This window comes from Tubulanus polymorphus, chromosome 1 (genome assembly GCF_964204645.1).
Source record: "Tubulanus polymorphus chromosome 1, tnTubPoly1.2, whole genome shotgun sequence".
Lineage (NCBI taxonomy): Eukaryota > Metazoa > Nemertea > Palaeonemertea > Tubulaniformes > Tubulanidae > Tubulanus > Tubulanus polymorphus.
In genome coordinates, this window is record NC_134025.1 from 28976507 (window position 1) to 28993539 (window position 17033).

The following is a 17033-nucleotide window of genomic DNA, read 5'->3' on the forward strand; positions in this document are numbered from 1 at the left end:
GTGTAATGAATACATTATTGACCAGCGCCGCCGCGGTGGCGCACGCCTGTTATAGATTAACAATTAAAAACCATACGAGAGGATCGAAAATATCTGATAAAAATAATATTCGTGCGCAAACAGTAAAGCGATGAAATATCTATTGCGAAGGAAAAACTGAAAAAAATTTCATTCAAAATTTTCGTTATTTCAATCGGCGCGAGATGCATAACACCGATGTGTGACGGCTGCCGTCTGTATCGAAGTTTACACGCGTTTATACTATACCAGGCGAATAAAAAAACATCGAAGCTACTGTGGTAGCGCAAATTTTAATTTGCAAAAAAAATTTCAGCTGTTATTTTGACTAATTGAGATGTACGTACCTCCTTTCTTCATCTGATTTCGCCAAACGCTCACGGATACATCCACTGCAGTTTAGTTTTAAGAAGTGAAAGAACGCAATGCCTGTTGGTCTGACTCGGACGCATACACTGTCATAAAAACCCTGGAAGATGACTTTAATCGCCACTCTAAATAGTTAAATAACGAACTTGCTGTCATGTTGTTCAGCGCCAATCAACAGAAGCGCGTGTGTTAACGCGTGTCAAGACAATAACACACGTTATGACCTGGATTGGCATTCATAACTATGAGGTAGCTTCATGAAAAGGACCAGGTGTGTTGTCCCAATCCTTGAAAAAGTACTCATAATTTCTCAAGTACCCGTCGACGGTTATGTGGCCACTTTTTCTTATTCCACATTCAAAAGATGCATAATAACGAACGCGTTGCGGCATAAGAAATTATGTCAAAAATCATACATGACTGCACAGTTGGACAATCAATTCACTGTCGTTTTCATGCAACACTTCAATAATACTTTCGTAGGCGATTTAGGGAACGGTTAAAGTACAGAGTCCGGGTTCCTACACGACGCAATTAGAATGATAAAAGTACAGTAAATAAAAAAGATTGCGCGGAGACGATTTTTTGTTACCTCATATAAAAATAACCCGATAGAACATCAATATAGCGAAATTTCCAATTTCCTATGAGACTTTTGTATATATCATTGGTATATGTGTAATCTAAATGAACTAAGGTAGAAATCTATTCAGAAATGTAGATATATTTTCTCTTTTTGGTTCAAAATATTACCGAGTATCAAAATGTAATTTTGTGTCCTTTTCAAGAAAAGGCACCAGCTAGGAATTATGCCCGCGTACTTTATCAAGACCTAAACGCAAATACATTAGTGATTATATTCGGCAATTATTTTATCCAAATATAGATGAGTTGAACTGTATTTATTGTCGTAATTTGGAATCATTTTGGACGCATTAACCCGCATGTCCGTTAGTTTGATATCCGGAATGCAACCAGAATTTCCCGTTTCTATTATCGGGGCAAGTATAACTGCTTAGTTCGTAGCCATGTTCCGTTCGACCCGACCCCTCCTGTTCGGTCTATTGCTGATTCTTATCAAGGTAATTTGATTCTCAGGATGTGTCATTATAATCGACGAAGATAGTAGTTGTCAATGTTACATTCCAAAATCTTTGAATACTCTTCGCACAGACCGATGGCACTGCTTCCAAGGCACTGACGTACTTCGATGACATCAATGAATTAGCCCAAGAAGAAATGACGATGGACCAGTTACTTATGAATGCCGCTGACTCGAGTAAGATAACACGATAAGTTTTGAAAAGTGTGAAAACGATTTATGATTTTACTCGTGATGTATCTGTGTTTTCAAGGTGAAGCTATGGATTTTATCGCGGATGAGAACACGGTACTGGTAGAGTTAGATATACTATATGATAAATATGAATGGGAAGAAATAGAAGAATTGTAAGTAAAATTCTTCCTGATCGTTATATGCCTTTTATACTTATATACTACCCACCGAAAATCGGTTTCTATATTCAAATCTATCCGAAATGTAATATATCTTCATCTGCAGCGGTTCGGTCAGTAAAGCAAAAAGATCGCTGACCAAACGTAAAGCTATTCACGACAAGAGATGGACGAATAAAGAAATACCGTACATCATTTCAAACGTATTTGGTAAGTTTCACTCTTCAGAAAGGTGGGTAATCTGATTTTGATTGTCGGCATCAATTTCACTACGCAATTTGTCTTGCAGTGAAATGTGAGTTAGGGTGTAGTCGGCATTGTAAGGTTTTTAAAGCTATTTTGGAAATATCATTAACGTGACTCCAGTAATTTAACTGCGCATACTTATATTCATTACCAATCAGTTCATATCAGTTTCATGAAGAGATTTCTTCATCATGTCTCGCGGCTTAACTCGGTGAAATTCATTTTTCTACGCTAAAATTCTATATGTTCAAGATGCCGATGATAAACGCGAAGTACACGCCGCCATGGACGAATGGTCCACAAATACTTGCATCAAATTTCGCCCGGCATCTGGACAGGAACAACACAGGATACAGTTCACGAACGGGGCAGGGTGTAGATCATATGTCGGCATGACGTATAAACGTGCCCAGGATGTTAACTTAGCAAAGGGATGTCGACGCGTAAGTCCGACTAAACAACGTGCGGAAGAAAATAAACGACGACCGTAGGACAATTCAACTGAATCATGTATAGCGCTGCAAACGGACAAACAATTCAAAGAAATAAACGGCGCCGTTTGCTCTATAATGGTCGAATATAAAGTTTTAGACATTAAATTCAAAAAGTTACATTTCAGAAAGGTATCATAATGCACGAGCTGGGCCACGCGGTGGGTTTCCATCACGAACAAACCAGACCGGATCGAGAACAGTTCGTCACTCTCAACGACGACAATATCGCGCCTAGTATGACATTCAATTTCAAACTGTATAATTGGGAGACGATTAAAGACTATGGCGTGCCTTATGATTATTCAAGTATCATGCACTACGGTCAATACGTAAGTGAAGTATAATCATGATTTTTTATTACCGATGTCCCCTAAATTAACTGCTGCAGATTTGATTGTTTTGTCTATACTATGTTTCTATAGTCATTCTCGAAAAATGGCGAATCAACAATGGACGCCGTAGACAAAAAATATCAGGAAGTGATGGGAAATAGAAAAGGGTTTAGTTTCAGAGATGTCAAAGTTGCAAATCTCATGTACGATTGCGCAGGTAGATTCACGATAAACTTTTATTTCCTGGTTCTGTATTTTATTCTATAACGAACACGCAGACCATAAAACAATCTTCATAACTCCAGCGCACTGTCCGCAGAAGAGGTGTCCAGGAGAAGGCTTCGTCGGAAAAGATTGTAAATGTTGGTGTCCCGGATTTCCGTATGTTTTGTGCGACGACATCAAAAATAAGCGAACAACTGAAGGCGCTTATACGTACGATGACCTTCATATTCCAGAAAAACTCGGAGGTTTCAAACCCAGCTTCAGGTCAAAAACTTGTGAGAATCTATCTTATTCACTTGACAAAGAACGTGCGATTGAATGATGTTCATTGCTTTATATTTATCTCTTGTTAGAATACGCACTCATTTTTGAAGGTTATTTTCAGCAATTTGTCACGATGCTTTGGGTGAACGTCGTTGCAAGGCTTATTCGAAACTGGGATACTGTTCAAACGAGTCGCACAAAGATTACATGTCGGAAAAATGTACCAAATCATGCGGCAAATGTTCGACTTCTTCTACAGGTAGAAAGATAAACAAACTTACCTTTGAAGGGCTCCAGCTTTCTGTTTGGGGAAAGCCAAAATATTCACTTGCAGAAATTATCTGATCCTTGCTGGGTTATGTTTTTCAATCAAACTCTACTGAATTTCATTTAAGGTCACATTAAATCCATATGATCCAGTTTTTATCATTAGATCATTTAGGATGTTGTGAGTCAAGTGAGAGGTTGTTCAGAACCGGTCGTATTGAAACACAGAAATGTATTTGTAGTAGCTAACGACTTCTCCTGACTTGTTGGGTATTTCTAACATCTTTTGGAACTTCTCCAGATCCATCGTATGCGAAAATATATTCATTCCCATTTGCCACTCATAAAAAAAATCCAATTTCCGACTTGAAAAATTGGAGGTTCATTTGCGCGTGAAACATTTGTCCATAAACACAGTATTTATTAATGGAATTATTTTCGATTGTTTTTTTCTGACACATCATAATCTACAAAAAGTTCTTTATAAATTTGCATAAAACTTATGGAGTAATCGTGGAGGTTTGAATGAATTGATGAAGTTTTGGTTATTTCGTAGGTAACGTAGCTGAAAAACCAGTTTGTAAAGATAAACACGGAAGCTGTAGCCAATATAAATCACTTGGATATTGTTCCGATTCTACGTATAGAAAATACATGTCTGAAAATTGCGCCAAGACCTGTGCGGTTTGTTCAAAGAGTACAACATCAAAAGAAGTAAACTCGGTTACTAATAAAAACGTCAACAATAACAATAATAAAAACACAGGTGAAGCGATAGCAGAGAAACAAGGTAAAGTAATTCGCGTAGTTAGTAATAAATCAACGAATATTGTTGAAAGCTAGCTGTAGACTCAACCAGGCAACTCGACCAACACAAGATTAAGCCTACATAATTCAACGGAAATTTGTATCAAATCTTCATTTTTTCTCCTTTTAAAGTGTGTAAAAACATGAACAAAAATTGTGAAGGTTGGGCAAAAAGTGATAAATGTAGCAGCTATTATAAAAATTATATGAAAAAATACTGCCCGAAAGCGTGTGGATTTTGTGACGTCAACGCAAAAGAAAATAAAGGTATATACTAATTATCTATTGAATGAATTCTGAAGGAATTTACATCACTAATCGAAGGCACCTGGCTACTTTTCACTGTAGGTAAAGCTAAAGAGAGATGCGCTGATCGAAATATGAATTGTGCTTCATGGGCAGGCCGCGGAGAATGCCGTCGGAATCCAGCGTTCATGAATTATTATTGTAAACAGGCGTGTGGCGAATGCAGCTTGACAAATTCTGAATTAGCCCAGGCTAATACAGGCAAAAAGATTCGCCATTCAGGAGGTACATTTCAGTTTCACCCCGGACCCACACTCGGTAGTACTTTTCATGACCCCTCAATGTTGATGTGTATGATTGCTTTTTTATTAATAGAATCTTAAGTTCAAATTACTTTTTATTAGGTGCCGTTGAATGTGTTGATAAAGACAAGTATTGTGATGGCTGGGCACGACGCGGCGAATGCTCCAAGAATCCCAGTTATATGCATATGAATTGTAGAAAGTCTTGTAAAAAATGTTGAAATAAATGAATGAATTAGTATTCCTATTACGCTTTCCATTAGGTTGATTGGTGTGATGGTAAAAAAATTCTTTGAAAATACATACAAGTACAATCTATGTAGTCTATCAAAATGAACCACGAAAATGCCCTAGGAAAAAATATTCAATGTTCGAACGCTGGCAATGATTGTTACATTCGCTACTTAGTACAATCCACCAGGCGGCGGTAAACTACGTGTGGAGCCACATGAACTGTCAAACCGGGCGAAAAATTAATTGATTAACGTGCTTAATTAGTGACATATGAGTTGATGTCATCGTAACAGATGTTGTCATATATACAGTATGGCCTTCATTCGCCCCAGTACAATACTGAGATTATATTTTGTTTTCGTTTCTGTTGCTCTATTGTGGATGTTCTTTTCGTACGGTGAGTTTGAGTAGCAACAAAAATCATCTGAGTCGTCACAAGTCGAGAGAGAGAGAGAGAGGCCTCAATTCTACATGGGTTTATTCTGTTTTGTTTTATTTTATTGTCCATACGATTATCTATTGCAGGAGTCTGGTGTCCTGAGATGCCCCGCAAGTCGAGAACTGATACATCAAAATTGACAATGGCACAAAGAGAAAATATGTTATTAGAAAAGGAAGCCGCTCTGAGTCGTATGGCGGATAATTTATACAAATTAGAAAGACAACTACAACAGCAATATCCATTACAGTTTGCTCAGGCTAAGAGTCTGTCTCTTATAGATATGCCTCTGTTATATATAATAACTCCTACGCACACTAGACCTGAACAGAAAGCTGAGCTCACCAGACTATCGCAAACATTGCTTCATGTACCTCGATTACACTGGATAGTCGTAGAGGATAACGATAAAAAAACAAAACTAGTCGAAAACTTTGTAGCAAATTGTGGACTGACGTTCACTCATTTAGCGGTGAAAACACCACCTGATTTTAAGATGAAAACGACCGATCCGAATTGGTTGAAACCGCGAGGCGTTTTACAGAGAAATCTAGCGTTGAAATGGGTGCGAAATACGCTGAAATTTTCTCATGAATCGAGTGTGTTGTATTTCGCCGATGATGACAACACGTACGATTTGAGAATCTTTAAAGAGGTCAGTTTTACGAATCACTGATTAGACTCTGCAATCATTGGGCAACTACAGTTATTAATGCATTCATTTGATTTCAGATGAGATCTACATCTAAAGTGTCTGTGTGGCCTGTAGGAATAGTTGGGGGTTTGTTGTTCGAGAGACCTTTAGTAGAAGATGGCAAGGTAAATATAGCCAAAAACAGCATTTAGTCATCATATTGCTGGGAACATCATTATATTGATGATAGTGAAATGAATTGGAAATACAAATGCGAACTCAAAAAGAGAGACGATTTGTGCTATGCGACAAATTGTTGACGCTTAAACTGAAATGCTATGAGCCACTTTCAAAATCTGTTTTGAAAATGGCTCATAGCATTTCAGTCGAAAATGTCCAAATCGTCTATTAGTTTACTTTATATCGTGGGTTTTTCATCAATTGAATTAGACAGTCCTCTTATTACCGAGATGACGTAATTTACTGAGATGACATGAAATATAACATATTTATTTATTCCTTATCGATTTTAACACTTGAAATCATATTATATCAGTAATATCATCTCGGTAATAAGGAGGACGCGAATTAGACTGTCACTTGTCCAGGGAAGCCATCTATTCAATCATTCATTACCCGATTGTTTTATGATTAAAGGTTGTAGCCTGGTATACTTACTGGAAACCTCAACGACCGTTCGCTATGGATATGGCCGGATTTGCTGTTAATACTAAACTGTTGATGAAATATCCGCATGCCGAATTCTCATTGAAAGTTCCTCGTGGATATCAAGAGTCCGTATTATTGAAACAACTCGTTAGATTAGAGGAATTAGAACCTAAAGCCGATAATTGTTCGAAGGTAAAATCAACGGATATTAATGTGATAAGTAATCGGTGAAGAAAAGATAATGAATTTTTCTTATTTTATGCACTTTATGTCTTTCAGATATTAGTTTGGCATACACGAACTGAAAAACCAAGTTTGAAAAATGAATTGCGTTTAAAACAGAAGGGTCGTCCTGTTTCTGATCCTAATATAGAGGTGTGATAGTAGTGCTAGTTTTATGCGAAATGTGGTTGAAATTTGGACTCGGTCGTCAATCAGTTAAATACCGCTTCTAGTCAAACATAGACAATGCTGCTTTTTATTTCAAACGTTGCAGAGTTTATACTTAATCATTTTACTTACTGATATTAATACTAAGAGATCTTTAAAAGAACTGCCATTAAATAATTCTTTAATTTAATTGACAAGTAATTCATCAAAAATAGTTCAGTGATCAATGTTTGTTTTTTCATGGTCACTGTATTTTCTAAATGTTACGTTATTTGCGTAAACTCGTTCGTTATACTGGTGTATACAGTAAAAGTCCTTAATAATGCCACTGTAGACCCATGAAGAAATGGCGTTATAAAGAATAATATTTTCATTGAATTTGAGTTATATTGAGCAAATTTGTTCTCTGAAAAATGTTGGTGTGAAGTTAGCAGTGGCATTAAAAAAGGATGGCGTTATAACGAACTTTGACAGTACATGTTATAATAAGTTCTTGTAATATGTAATCTGAAACGTCAATGCCGTTGTTATTGTTACTTACGGAAGCGATAAGGGGCCTCGAGATGTCGCGTTCCAACTCGACAAGTCGTCATATTTATGTCGACATACCGCGATATATCGCGTCAAGTCGACATGAATATGTCGACATATCGTGACGTTTTCACGACAAATTTCGCTTTTTCGCCCATTTTCCACGGGACAAACCGTCATTTGAAGACATGTCTAAATGTAAGGTGAGGACACCAGTAATATGACGACTGAGTTTCAAGTCGTCGTGAATATGTCGACTTGTCGCGAGGAAAGTGGTCGAGAAAGCGAAATTTGTCGTGAGAACGTCACGATATGACGACATATTCATGTCGACTTGACGCGATATATCGCGATATGTCGACATAAATATGGCGACTTGACGAGTTGGAACGCGACAACTCGAGGCCCCTTATCGCTTCCGTAGTTACTAGATGTATATTTCTGTGTGTTGTAATTTGATATTGAATAGTGTAGTATTTGATGGTCAGAACTAATTAAACTTCCTCTACAACTAGTAAATCAACCATCATTAATCTTGAGCGGGGCGTGAATGTGTAATGCGTTGATGTTTTCTTATTTGTATATGTATGTATCTGATTGTGGAATCTGGAATTGTTTTTACTTCGTGAATAAATCCGGGAGAATGCGGTTATTTTATAATCAATAAATCAAAACATTCCTTAAAGAAAAAACAATTTCGATTTGATTTTCTATTTTCGAGAAGTTGACATCATCATTTTCGACAGCAATTTTATTTCGTATTTCCATTTAAAACGTAGAGCGGATATTTGAATTATTATTGAATCGGGGCTGACTTGAGATCACAGACACGTTGCTTTACGCGAGTGCAGTATTTGCTGTATGAGTCTGTTAGGTTGACGTGCCGGCCAGGGAGGTGGAGGAACCGGAGGTGTTGTTTGCCCGCTAGCACTATTGCCCCCCGCTGGTCTAGCTGGTTGAAAGTACTGTTGCTCGCCCATCTGAAGTCTTCTCTGTAATGAATTAGCGAACCACATAGCTTCTTTCTCTGAAATAGGATAACAATGAATGTTTGATGATGGTACTAGTAGACAGTGCACAATTATTGACACACGCGCTGGTAATACCTACCTGCTATTACGTGGCTATGGATTTCACCCAATGCTTCTATGACCAATCTACCGATTACGTCAAACGGAAGTGACTAGAATGGACGGTTAAAAAGGAGTAAAAATCAAAGTATCAATCACTACTGTGGCTAATTGGTAACTTGAAGTTTGAGGTGACATACGATATGTTTGAAATGACACAGGCAGCTGGTTATACTGATCAGCTTCTCTTCCAATATTGATAATCTCATACGTTCGGTTTCGATGTTATTGAACTCGGATTGAAGACTATCTCTATCCAAATCCAAACAATGGAACTTTCTCTCCAGATCATCTCGTTCCTGTGCGATAAAAGTTGCAAAAATCTCATTCATGTTTTTGAGTCAGTGAATATGTTGTATAAAATGACCCACAATTATTATCACATGTTATATGTATTAAATTGATTCCGATCCAGAGATTATTTACGATAGAAAACAGAAAACTTTAGGCACCTCTTTCACAGTCTCCAATTCATCTCTCAGATTATTCACTTGGTTTTGCAGACGTCTTGTTATAAAATCATCGACAATTATTGAAAAGTTTTCCAAACTGCGGGTGATGTTAGCGATCTCTTGGTCTTCTTTACAAACTGAAAATGATGACGCATATTTATTATTATTGGGAATATTATAATTATTGAAATTAATGACGTATTGAAAACCTACCGGGTACGATAGTCACTTCACTGCTTACGTCAAAACCTGGAATTTACATTTACAGCAAAGCAATTATTATATAGTATTGTGAACAAAAAAGATATGTTTTACAATAAAACTCATGAAATAGAAATGATCTTACAATCGCTTTCACAATCTTCTGGAATCGCTTCAACACATCTCAGCGCGGGCGAGAGACTTCCTTCGCTACTTGGTGTCGGCGAGGACATCTTATTGCGAGATAGAGCACCTCTAAATAAACATATTTCAATTCTACACACTACAATGTTACAAATAGTATTCATCCATTTGACAGAAATCAGATGTTATAGTAGTAACGTAAATGCATATCATCGCTTTTTATTCATGAAATATTAATTGAAATTCTCCTCAATCAATTTTTAGATTATCGGCTTTTGTTTCATGTTGTATCATTGTAAACGGCTCGGGAGTTGTAACACTTAAATTATGAAACAAAATGAAAACGTTACGTATGCGTATGTGTGTATTCAATGGTTAAACGCGAGCCTTCAATTGACAAATGTTGATTTCGTTTATCAGTGAATTTGTTTAGCAGAGGCGATGCTGCAAAGCAAAGGCGACACTTTCCATTAATGTTAGTGAGTGAGATCCTCACCTTATCCAACAATCATGGAATCCACACGCCGAGCAAGTAAAAAACGAAACACTTTTTTTGCTTTTTCCATCCCAACCCTCCCCCGATACGACACACTTAGTTAATCATTTTACCAGTTGCTCGGATACAAAACCAAGTAAACGTATTTTCTGCAAAATAAACACCATAAACGCCGCACTAGGCGGATTTTCGGCATACACGATCGATATCGTGACTTATCTGACAATATTTGCCAGGATTTATTAGATACGCCGAACATATGTCAGACAATGTCGGGGTGGATTTAATTAAAACAAAGTTAATGACCCAATAGCAGTGATCGCATTTCACTCGTTATCGCAGCTACCAGACACCTCTATATCATCCACCTCAATCATTTCTAATTTCTGAACAAAATCGATGACAGCGTTACCGCGAGACTGTCTCCGCCTGTTTGAATTCGGGAAAAAAATCTAAACCTATACATGTGTTTGCGTTTATACGTTTAATTTTGGTTTTATGAAATTCGCAGTTAATGCGTAAATTGGACCATATTTCCGTCATTGTTTACGTTATCCGTCAGTGTTCTGTATTCTGTCCACAGTTGATCACGATTCTGTCGATCGAATCGATGATTTGATTTACGTGTTCATTGCTTATTCCTATTGATACGTATTTATTAAGGCGCAAGTATTAATAAAGAATAGGGTTTAGTGGTATTTCATGTATAGACGTTAGTAGTGTACTACGCTTTTTTCAAATACGGTCCATTATATATCTATTCTATATGTTTTCATTATCTGTAATGAATTTTGGACGCGTAGACAAATACTTGAAACTTAATATTTTTTTCACGGTTATCAAAGAATTTCAAAGGTGAAGTGGTGAAATAAAATCGAAAATCAACGAAACAGGATTTCGAAGAGGTTTTCGATCGAAGTGATTACATAGGTTAGCCAATATAGTGTGTACATCCTACAGGATGAAATTATACGATAATAACCAAATTTACAAAAACCTTGTTTTATTGTAGAAAATCCAAAAGTCTAAACTTCAAGTTAATGGATATACAATGATGTATTTGGTAGAAAAAAAAACAATCGTCACCCGCACTAACAATTAACTATTAATTATTATTATAGTTAATCCCACAAACGACTAGTATTTGGATTCCCTAAAACGATTTTCAACACGATATTTAAAAGAACTTACCGTTTGTGTATAATCTTCCGTTGAAGATCAGCCAATCGTGATGCAATTTTCGGAAGTTCTAGCGCTTTATTTTCCAACAACTTCACTTTACCGATACTGTCCCTCAATAAGTGACTTATACGCGCGCAAATATCAACCATACGTTTTATATGAAACACCAGTCCTTTATTCGTCTGTACAGAATCGTAAAAACTATGTCGGGTCGAATTCAACTCCTTCTGTAAGACTGAAATCAATTCGAGCGGGTTAGCGCCGGTATTCACGGTAGATTTAAGCAAGTAATCATCATTGAATTGCCGTGTAACTGTAGCGCTACTTGCCGCTGAATTCTCGGTAAGCAGGCCATTATGGCCAATTTCGCTGTCACCATTCCGTTCCAGGTCGAGAGTATGGCAAACATATGGCTTAGAAATCTTATAGTTCGCTGTACCAACTTTGCTTCCAATAACATCAACTGACTGATTAGCTTTACATTCTTCTTGTTCCGTCTGTTCAGCAACTTCGGTATCCTGCTTATTATTCTCGTCTTTGTCCCCGTTATTCAAAACTAAAGCAGTTGTAGATTCATTTTTCTCATCAATCGTGTTCAGGTCACCCGCTTTCTGCGAGTCAACCAGAAGAAGATTCAAGTCGCAGTCGCTTAATTCAGTAAATTTCGGAAACGCTGTCAAACAATTTGACAGTAGAGAATAAGTGACGTCGAGACTGAGCGGTCCGTGCACCGATTCGGTAGCCATACCGGTATCCAGTTCTTTATAGAAAACACTTCTGTAATACGTATGTACAGAACGTCAAAAAGGAACGCTTTATTCAATGCAGTTTCTTGCAAATTCTCTATTGTAAGCACGCTGTCATTCGGTTTCAGCTTCTGTAAAATGAGTGTTGCTCATCCAGGGTCCGATGTGAGAGCTAATTAGAATAAACACGACTCATCACGAAGATAACAGCACTTTCATCGGACGCTGTTAGATATCCGTCAATCTTATCAGGCCATCTATTTGACAGTAAATATGCTGAGTCATCGTATCACACACGAGACAGATAATCCAACTCTATAGACCTCTGACTGATGAGGTCCCCGAAGAATTATAATTACGTTTGAAACAAAAATCACTCTTGTTATTCAGCGTCGGCCAGTGAATATTTGCGTTTCGACAAAAATATTCACTCTCAGTTCATTCGAAGCGTCCCAATAACATCCAGTTCTAGATGATTTTTAGAATAAATCATTGGGTCGATATAAACTGAAACAAATCTATGTATATTATCTAATCTAATCTATCTGCGGGAGTGTGGAGAGGGGATTTGCCATTGTTTGCCTCGTTTATCTCGGCCGTTAATATCAATATTTCATAAAATTCAGCTTTCGGAGGAAAAACATTCAACACCAGCCACGCGAGTTTATAAAATGAATAATTCATCATCTTGCCACCACTGAGAAGATGTATATCTTGATAATTTTCGAAATTTCTTCATTCATCTTTTCACAGTTGGTTGAGCGAGAATGAAGTTTGAACGCATTCTTTTCCTCGGCGTTTATCTATTCAATATTGATCACGGATTTGAAGGTGGGTATACAACTACCAGCGCAATCAATGATAGAACTATTAATTCTTTGTTGCTCTTCATATCATTTTTTAGATTCGGATATATATTTCAGTGTTTTTTTTCAGAAGTTCTTGGATTACAGTGCGATGAAAGAATAATCTATAGTAATGGCCCCAAATTTACAGATAGTTGTCCTGGTAATTGGGTCGTAGTTCTGTGCTCATGCGAGCCAATGGTTAAATACTGTTTAGGCAGTGAATTCATTGGAGAAAGTAGTTGCAGGGTATATGGATATAAACACATGCAAATTTCCGTAAGTTTGGATATTTTTAAAAATTGTGAAAAACTGTCGTCATTCATATGGAAAACAGTTCCGCAGTTGGAATTTAGAATATTTGAAATAACCTGATTTTTTTCTAAGTCAAAACCATAACTGTGCAACTGGATCGTTGAGTTTTGATACTGAATGATTTTACAGATGAGAATTCAATGCTGCAAACCAGACCAGTTTTATACAACCGATGTCTCATCAACGAAACAAAAACAGGAACCGACTTTAAAATGTCCCGACGCCACTAGAATACTTGGATGCACCGCGTATGACTCACAATTTCAGTACGTATTCTTTTATCGTCCCCATACTATAGAAAAATGTTTATATGCAGGTTTTCAATTTTGACCGTGAAAATAGTGTGTTTTACGATTTTGAATTGATATAATGATTAAACAAAGCCTAACGAAATATTTCATAGTAGCTAATCTTTTATTTGAGAGATATAACAATATATTGTTTCATATTCAAATAAACAATCCATGTATTTCATAATAAATTAAGGCTTATTCATAGTGACCACGAGCAAGGTTTGGAGAGTTACAATGAAAATCGCACAGTTCCCGTTATAAATATCAGGATAGAAGATGGTACATGTGAGATAACAGAGTGTCAATACTGTGAGGCGATCGTCAGGTGTATGACAGGTAAATTCCATCATTCAATTTGAGTTGATACATTTCTAAATTAAAGACTGATGAAATGTCTCATTTGAATTCATACTCGTTCATATATCATTATACTCTACCATGTTCTTGATAAGTCACCTGCTCACGTGTCAAGTAAAAACAGAAAGGTAAATATATCTTTACTTCAATTTTAGATAATAATGATAAACCATTATTCTCCAAAACACGTACAGTCGTTCACTCTTTATGGATTTCAATTCGAAATTCAACGATTCATAAAACCTTTTTAAGTTCACCAAAACGCTTGCGTAGGCTTCCGCGTGAATAGCTGTATACCCCTTCGATCGACAATATTCAACGCATTCGTTTACGAAATATTTTCCGAGTTTTCGTCCGCGAAATTCTTCCCGCAAACACAGTTTTTCGATATGTGCGATTTTATGATTCTCGTTATTTTCGTGTCGCAATATTCCACAGCATCCGATGACTTTTTCGCGATAGATCATCACCAAGAAGTCAGTGTCCGATTTGCTTTGATAAAAACCTTTGATTTCATTAGCGTTTTGGAAATCGACCGTAACGTACCACATAATGAAAACCAACCAGTAAAGATAAAGAATTATCAATGACCCAAAAATCATCATGAACACTTTCAATAATGATATCGAGCCGATCCAAGACGAAATAATGGCGAGAATAGAAATGAATAAAACTCTGACGGTCGGAGCTACGTTAATGATATCGTTTTTGACATAAGACGGAACCGTTACAAGATGCGCTGAGCGTAAAATCCTCCTGACTTCATGTTTATCTTTCTCTTCGAAGGGTCGAATCGTTACCTGGGAGACGTTATCCATTTGTATCTACGGTGGTCTGAAAATCATGAAAAAAGCTTTCGACCACCGAACGAAACGAAAGAACAATAGTATTTTCAAACAATAAATGGAATTTAAACTACTGAACGTTTTCAAGTGCAAAGATAAAAAGTGGTCTGATATAATCAATTTCTACCTCTAAGTGTTCAATCTAGTGAGGGATTCCTGTTTATAGCACGTTTCTGCGATAAGAAAAAACTTACCGATAATGCATCCGATAAACTATTAAATTTGAATTTTTCATACAAACCTAAATATCCCGGGAGAATAATTGTATTATGTATTTGTAAGATTTGCGTTCGTACAGCTATATTCACTTAGAATATGACTTGATATATCCTAATAACAATATCTCCAGAGATAATCTTGAATTGATTAGATTGCAAAGCTACGTAAGTTTAAAATCCAATCGATAAAAATGTCCATATTTGATATCGTATCCGTATTGATTCAACAGGAGTATATAGTTTCAAACTGGAAAAACAGACGTTTTCATTCCAATCAATATCTAAATTCTCCGATAATAAAACATTGATAATTATGGAGCTAGATTTTTAGCGTATATGTTTTATATATGAGGAAGAACGTAGATTTTCATTGAAGACGAATTTAGTGATTGGATCATGTTAACTGCGCAGAACACGACAACATCGCGTAGTTTGTGGCAACCCGACCCGCGATGTGGAAAGAAGACAGGCCTACACCCGATCTCCGAGCTTTCAACCGACATTTATTATCGCTATCAGCTATCAATTACTATTCTTCGAATTGTTCTTTACACAATAGGAATTTTTGCTAATTTCTTTTCGTTTTTGGTTTTAAACTTAATGTCGCTTCGAGGAAGCAGTGTGGTATATCTGAGATGTTTAGCGGTATCAGATATGGTCACCTGTATCACAGCGGTTTTTGGGCGCCCACTATTTTGGTTGTACAGGCGAACGCGACATTTCGACCATCTCAAGAATAAACCTTATATTCACATGTTGTTCTATCCACATTATTTTATCATCGATTCTCTATATCGAAGTTCCAGGCTCGTAAGTGGATTTTTTTTACTGACTTTGTCCGTTGATCGCTTCATCGCCATCAGAAAGCCTTTACTCGCGCGACGGTTGTGTTCTGAGGAAAAAGCAAAAAAGACGGCTGTTGCTGTGATGTTGGTGACGTCAGCCTTATGCATTCCTAAATTCTGGGATATCAGAGTTTACAAGTGTTTGCACAAATTCAGTGGCATTCCATTCGTTTCAGCAAAAGCTCACATCGTACGTAATCCGACTTATGCTTTATGGTACGATGTAGTTCTCACTAAAGTTGTATTAACTACGTTCCCTGGTATTGGAATACTTTGCTGCAACTTGCTAATGTTGAGTACAATTCGTAAAGCAACATCCAAAAGAACGAATCTATCAATTTCAACAGAAAAAACGGACACGAAACAAGGCCAACAAATAACCAAAGTAATCATTGTTTTATCTTCTATTTATCTTCTATCAAATATGTTTGATATTTTGAACACGTTCTCGTGGCTTTTGCCAGTTCTATTGAAGTATCGTCCAGTAGAGGTTGGGAACTTGCTTCTTTGTGTCAATTCTGTAATAAACTTTTTCGTTTATCTCGTTATCCGTCGCGGTTTTGCGAAAACATTTCTGTGGTGTATAACGTGTTCACTGATAGAAAAACCTCGCTAGTAAATATGCAGAAAAAACCAAAACAATGAGTTTTTCATGTTTTAATGTATATCATCATTAATGATTTAGTTAACCGTATTTTGTTGCCAATTTGCTTGTTGTATCACAACTTCGGACATTAATACACTTTTCTCTGTTGTCGAAGAGATGAAATGTCATTTGTATATTCATTCACACATAAAGAACGACAGAAGCAATGATACACAACCCAAAAACATCTACAATTTCCTCAAATTTACATATCCGGTTTAAAATGTGGTGACATTAACAAATTTAACAATTTATGTAACACGTTGCAGCAACATTCAATTTACACGTGACGTTTTAGCGGCGGCTTTGAATAACATAGATATTCCAATCTACTAAAAGTTTAAAGCAAAGTATACAGATTAATGCATGCATGATTGACGTTCGGATAAATTGGGA

The 17033-nt window shown here is 36.8% G+C and overlaps 3 protein-coding genes across 3 annotated transcripts; 2 read left to right on the top strand and 1 right to left on the bottom strand.

Moving 5' to 3' along the window:
• The first annotated feature begins 1390 nt into the window (after positions 1 to 1390).
• On the top strand, positions 1391 to 5246 carry LOC141915299 (uncharacterized). The gene is made up of 13 exons (XM_074806789.1): positions 1391 to 1469; positions 1561 to 1666; positions 1743 to 1836; positions 1949 to 2052; positions 2341 to 2531; positions 2708 to 2911; positions 3005 to 3131; positions 3220 to 3414; positions 3525 to 3662; positions 4227 to 4460; positions 4610 to 4744; positions 4826 to 5008; positions 5128 to 5246. Exons 1-13 carry the CDS (start codon positions 1416 to 1418, stop codon positions 5244 to 5246), a joined length of 1884 nt encoding a protein of 627 aa, XP_074662890.1. The 5' UTR covers positions 1391 to 1415.
• Positions 5247 to 5458: 212 nt separating this feature from the next.
• Positions 5459 to 7955, top strand: LOC141908566 (galactosylgalactosylxylosylprotein 3-beta-glucuronosyltransferase I-like). The gene is made up of 5 exons (XM_074798666.1): positions 5459 to 5656; positions 5785 to 6353; positions 6431 to 6517; positions 6990 to 7193; positions 7281 to 7955. Exons 1-5 carry the CDS (start codon positions 5572 to 5574, stop codon positions 7380 to 7382), a joined length of 1047 nt encoding a protein of 348 aa, XP_074654767.1. The 5' UTR covers positions 5459 to 5571; the 3' UTR covers positions 7383 to 7955.
• A 739-nt stretch (positions 7956 to 8694) lies between these two features.
• LOC141914958 (uncharacterized) lies at positions 8695 to 12962 on the bottom strand. Its single transcript, XM_074806311.1, has 7 exons — positions 11537 to 12962; positions 9851 to 9960; positions 9718 to 9753; positions 9505 to 9641; positions 9193 to 9351; positions 9033 to 9105; positions 8695 to 8949 (listed from the first exon to the last, which is right to left on the bottom strand). Exons 1-7 carry the CDS (start codon positions 12271 to 12273, stop codon positions 8744 to 8746), a joined length of 1458 nt encoding a protein of 485 aa, XP_074662412.1. The 5' UTR covers positions 12274 to 12962; the 3' UTR covers positions 8695 to 8743.
• Positions 12963 to 17033: the final 4071 nt, after the last annotated feature.

What these genes read in the sequence shown, in the direction of transcription:
- LOC141914958 (XM_074806311.1), bottom strand. Translation starts at nt 12,273, where the DNA reads ATGGCTACCGAATCGGTGCACGGACCGCTCAGTCTCGACGTCACTTAT. An exon ending in AGAAGATTGTGAAAGCGATT is followed by an intron (nt 9,754 to 9,850) that starts GTAAGATCATTT and finishes TGTAAATTCCAG; the next exon opens with GTTTTGACGTAAGCAGTGAA. An exon ending in CCATAGCCACGTAATAGCAG is followed by an intron (nt 8,950 to 9,032) that starts GTAGGTATTACC and finishes ATCCTATTTCAG; the next exon opens with AGAAAGAAGCTATGTGGTTC.
- LOC141908566 (XM_074798666.1), top strand. Translation starts at nt 5,572, where the DNA reads ATGGCCTTCATTCGCCCCAGTACAATACTGAGATTATATTTTGTTTTC. An exon ending in GTGGATGTTCTTTTCGTACG is followed by an intron (nt 5,657 to 5,784) that starts GTGAGTTTGAGT and finishes TATCTATTGCAG; the next exon opens with GAGTCTGGTGTCCTGAGATG. An exon ending in ATTTGAGAATCTTTAAAGAG is followed by an intron (nt 6,354 to 6,430) that starts GTCAGTTTTACG and finishes ATTTGATTTCAG; the next exon opens with ATGAGATCTACATCTAAAGT.
- LOC141915299 (XM_074806789.1), top strand. Translation starts at nt 1,416, where the DNA reads ATGTTCCGTTCGACCCGACCCCTCCTGTTCGGTCTATTGCTGATTCTT. An exon ending in TATGAATGCCGCTGACTCGA is followed by an intron (nt 1,667 to 1,742) that starts GTAAGATAACAC and finishes TGTGTTTTCAAG; the next exon opens with GTGAAGCTATGGATTTTATC. An exon ending in CAGCTTCAGGTCAAAAACTT is followed by an intron (nt 3,415 to 3,524) that starts GTGAGAATCTAT and finishes GGTTATTTTCAG; the next exon opens with CAATTTGTCACGATGCTTTG.